Genomic DNA, 3,243 nt, shown 5'->3' on the forward strand with positions numbered 1-3,243 from the left:
CAGTGAAATGTCATCCTGCTAACCTGTCTTTAAAGCAGCACAGTGAAATGTCATCCTGCTATCCTGTCTTTAAAGCAGCGCAGTGAAATGTCATCCTGCTATCATGTGTTTAAAGCAGCACAGTGAAATGTCATCCTGCTATCCTGTCTTTAAAGCAGCGCAGTGATGATACGTTATTACAATAGAGGCAATAATATCCACAGTGGCCCGTAGAGACCGTCCCATTACGCCTGTCTCTGATTGGATAACTCTAGTCCACCATGCCCTGCAGCTGTCTTTGTGAGTATAAAACTCAGTGTAGGTGTCTGCTCAGGTCTCAGGTCAGGGAGTGAAACCCCTTCAGAGTGTGTGTGAGAGAGTGTGATGCAGCTGCTGTGGGTGGTAGTGGTGGGGTTGTTAGGAGTCTTTGGGGCAGAGGGAACGGAGGCTGTCTGTCGGATGCTGGGGAGCCCAGAGTTCCCTCTGCTGTCCAAGGAAGGAGACGTGACTATAGGAGGAGCCTTTTCCATCCACAGCAAAACCACACAGCCCCCGCTCTCCTTCACAGAAACACCACCCCCTCTCACCTGCTCCAGGTAAGCTCCTTCACAGACACCACCTCTCAAATTCTCCAAGTAAGCTCCTCCTTGGTTACAGTTTATTGAATATTTGGCTATTTTAATATTATACGTTTTTTTTAAATTATCAAATTAAACACAACTTTTGTGGTTGTATGCTCATGATTGGTAAAACTTCAACTGATCTCTTTCTTGACCTTTCCTCTAGTGTAAACCTCAGAGAGTTCCGGTTTGCTCAGACCATGATCTTCGCCATCGAGGAGATCAACAGCAGTGACACTCTGCTTCCGAATGTCTCTATTGGATATCGTATTTATGACAACTGCGGCTCGACTCTGTACTCTATACGTGCGGCCATGGCCCTGATGAACGGTCAGGAGAGGACGGTGGGAAAGACCTGCTTCGGCCAAACAGCAGTTCACGCCATCATCGGAGAGTCAGAGTCCTCCTCCACTATAGTGATGTCACGCACCACCGGTCCATTCCAAATACCTGTGGTAGGAGGCCCTATAGGACAAGCAATTATACGAGAATTTAAGTCTATCTTGTTTTAGTGTATTCAGTTCCGTCTCTTTCTCTCTCCCTCTGTCTCTCCCTTTCTCTTTCTCTCCCAATCCCTGTCTCTCTCCCTTTCTCTCTCTCTCTCTCCATGTCTCTCTCGTCCTCTCTCTCTTCTGTAGATCAGCCACTCTGCCACATGTGAGTGCCTTAGCAGCAGGAAGGAGTACCCTTCTTTCTTCCGAACCATCGCCAGTGACTTCTATCAGAGCAGAGCCCTGGCCCAGCTGGTCAAGTACTTCGGCTGGAGCTGGGTGGGAGCGGTCAACAGTGATAGTGACTATGGCAACAGCGGTATGGCTATCTTCCTGGCTTCAGCCCAGGAGGAGGGTGTCTGTGTGGAATACTCAGAGAAGTTCAGCCGGACGGAGCCAGAGAAGCTGTTAAAGGTTGTTAATGTGATCCGAGGTGGGAAGGCCAAGGTGATCGTAGGCTTTCTGGCCCACGTGGAGATGAACAACCTGCTGGAGGAGCTCAGTCTGCAGAACATCACCGGCCTACAGTTTATTGGTGTGGAGGCCTGGATCACTGCAGACAGCCTGGTCACCCCTACTAGCTACAGTGTGCTGGGGGGTTCACTGGGGTTCGCTGTCCAGAAGGCCAACATCAGCGGCTTCTCTGACTTTGTGATAAAGCAGTTCTGGGACACGGCATTTCAATGCACAGAGACAAGCCACCAGGAGAATGCAACAGTGAGTAGTCCTTGTAGTGAGTATCAGGATCTGATAGAGCTGAGAGATTATAATGCAGACGTGGAAGAGCTCAGATACTCTAGTAATATCTATAAAGCCATATATGCAGTGGCCCACTCCATGCACAGCTTGCTGAAGTGCAAAGAGGGACGCGGATGTGATCAAAATGTGAGAACTGAACCTTGGCAGGTAACAGCAACTAAAAACCATCCATTCTCTATTCCTCACTGCCAGTATATCTCAAAATAAAAAAGCTCATACTTGTTCCTTTTTTCCCCAGGTAGTGGAGTCTCTGAAGCAGGTGAATTTCACCATAAAGACAGGGGACCAGGTGTGGTTTGACAGTACAGGTGCTGCAGCAGCCAAGTACGAGGTGGTGAACTGGCAGCGTGGGCCAGACGGAGGGGTCCAGTTTAAACCAGTGGGCTACTATGATGCCTCCCTACCCCCTGGACAACAGTTTGTCCTCAGGACAGAGGACATCATTTGGCCTGGGGGGCTCCAACAGGTACAGTAAATAGGTGCCAACAGAGTAAAACGAACTAATTTACAAACACAACTTTGCACAACTAACAGAAGCTTAGCGGTTAGAGCGTTGGGCCAGTAACTGATAGGTTGCTGGTTCAGAAATCCAAGCGTACAAGGTTAAATATCTGTCGATATGCCCATGAGCAAGGCATTTCACCCTAATTAGCTCCAGGTTCTCGGTACTACTATGACTGACCCTGTAAAACAACACATTTCACTCCACCTATCCGGTGTACGTGAATATAAAACATCCTTTCCTTCCTTATTGCGTGGCTCATTATTACAATTGAAAACATTTATGGAACAAACCCTGCTGGAGTAAAACATGTAACATTTACAGTAAACCGTGTATGCTCTCTGTACCCCTAAAGATGCCCTTGTCAGTGTGCAGTGAGAGCTGTCCCCCAGGCACTCGTAAGGCTGTACAGAAAGGAAAGCCCGTATGCTGTTATGACTGTGTYCCATGTTCAGAGGGAGAGATCAGCAACGCTACAGGTACCACAAGCCCAACATTCATTCTACACAGAACTTACACAAATTGCGCGATGTGTGTCCTAATCCAGTTTTTCAGAGTTCAGTCCTTGGTCAATGTAATGTCTAGATTATGACATCATGTGTTCTACTTTACTACTCATCATAACTAATCATGATTTCCTTTCAGATTCTAATGGCTGCATACACTGCCCTGATGTGTACTGGTCCAATCTTGGCAGAGACAAATGTATATTTAAAGCTATTGAGTTCCTGACCTTTACTGAGGTCATGGGGATTGTACTTCTGCTTTTCTCCTTGTTGGGAGTGTTTCTAACTGTGCTTGTGGCTATTCTCTACTTGATAAAGAAAGACACTCCCATCGTCAGGGCCAACAACTCTGAGCTGAGCTTCCTGCTGCTCTTCTCCTTGACTCT

General features: G+C 47.5%; 1 protein-coding gene across 1 annotated transcript; it reads left to right on the top strand.

The window, feature by feature from the left end:
- Positions 1–6: 6 nt before the first annotated feature.
- On the top strand, positions 7–3,225 carry LOC112080004 (extracellular calcium-sensing receptor-like; the record flags this gene model as incomplete). The annotated part of the gene is made up of 5 exons (XM_024145793.2): positions 7–1,054; positions 1,238–1,996; positions 2,088–2,315; positions 2,707–2,830; positions 2,997–3,225. Coding segments are annotated over exons 1-5 (1,682 nt in total), but the record flags the coding sequence as incomplete, so codon positions are not given.
- Between the last annotated feature and the right edge of the window lie 18 nt (positions 3,226–3,243).

The sequence above is a fragment of the Salvelinus sp. IW2-2015 genome, unplaced genomic scaffold (assembly GCF_002910315.2).
Source record: "Salvelinus sp. IW2-2015 unplaced genomic scaffold, ASM291031v2 Un_scaffold10917, whole genome shotgun sequence".
Classification (NCBI taxonomy): Eukaryota; Metazoa; Chordata; class Actinopteri; order Salmoniformes; family Salmonidae; genus Salvelinus; species Salvelinus sp. IW2-2015.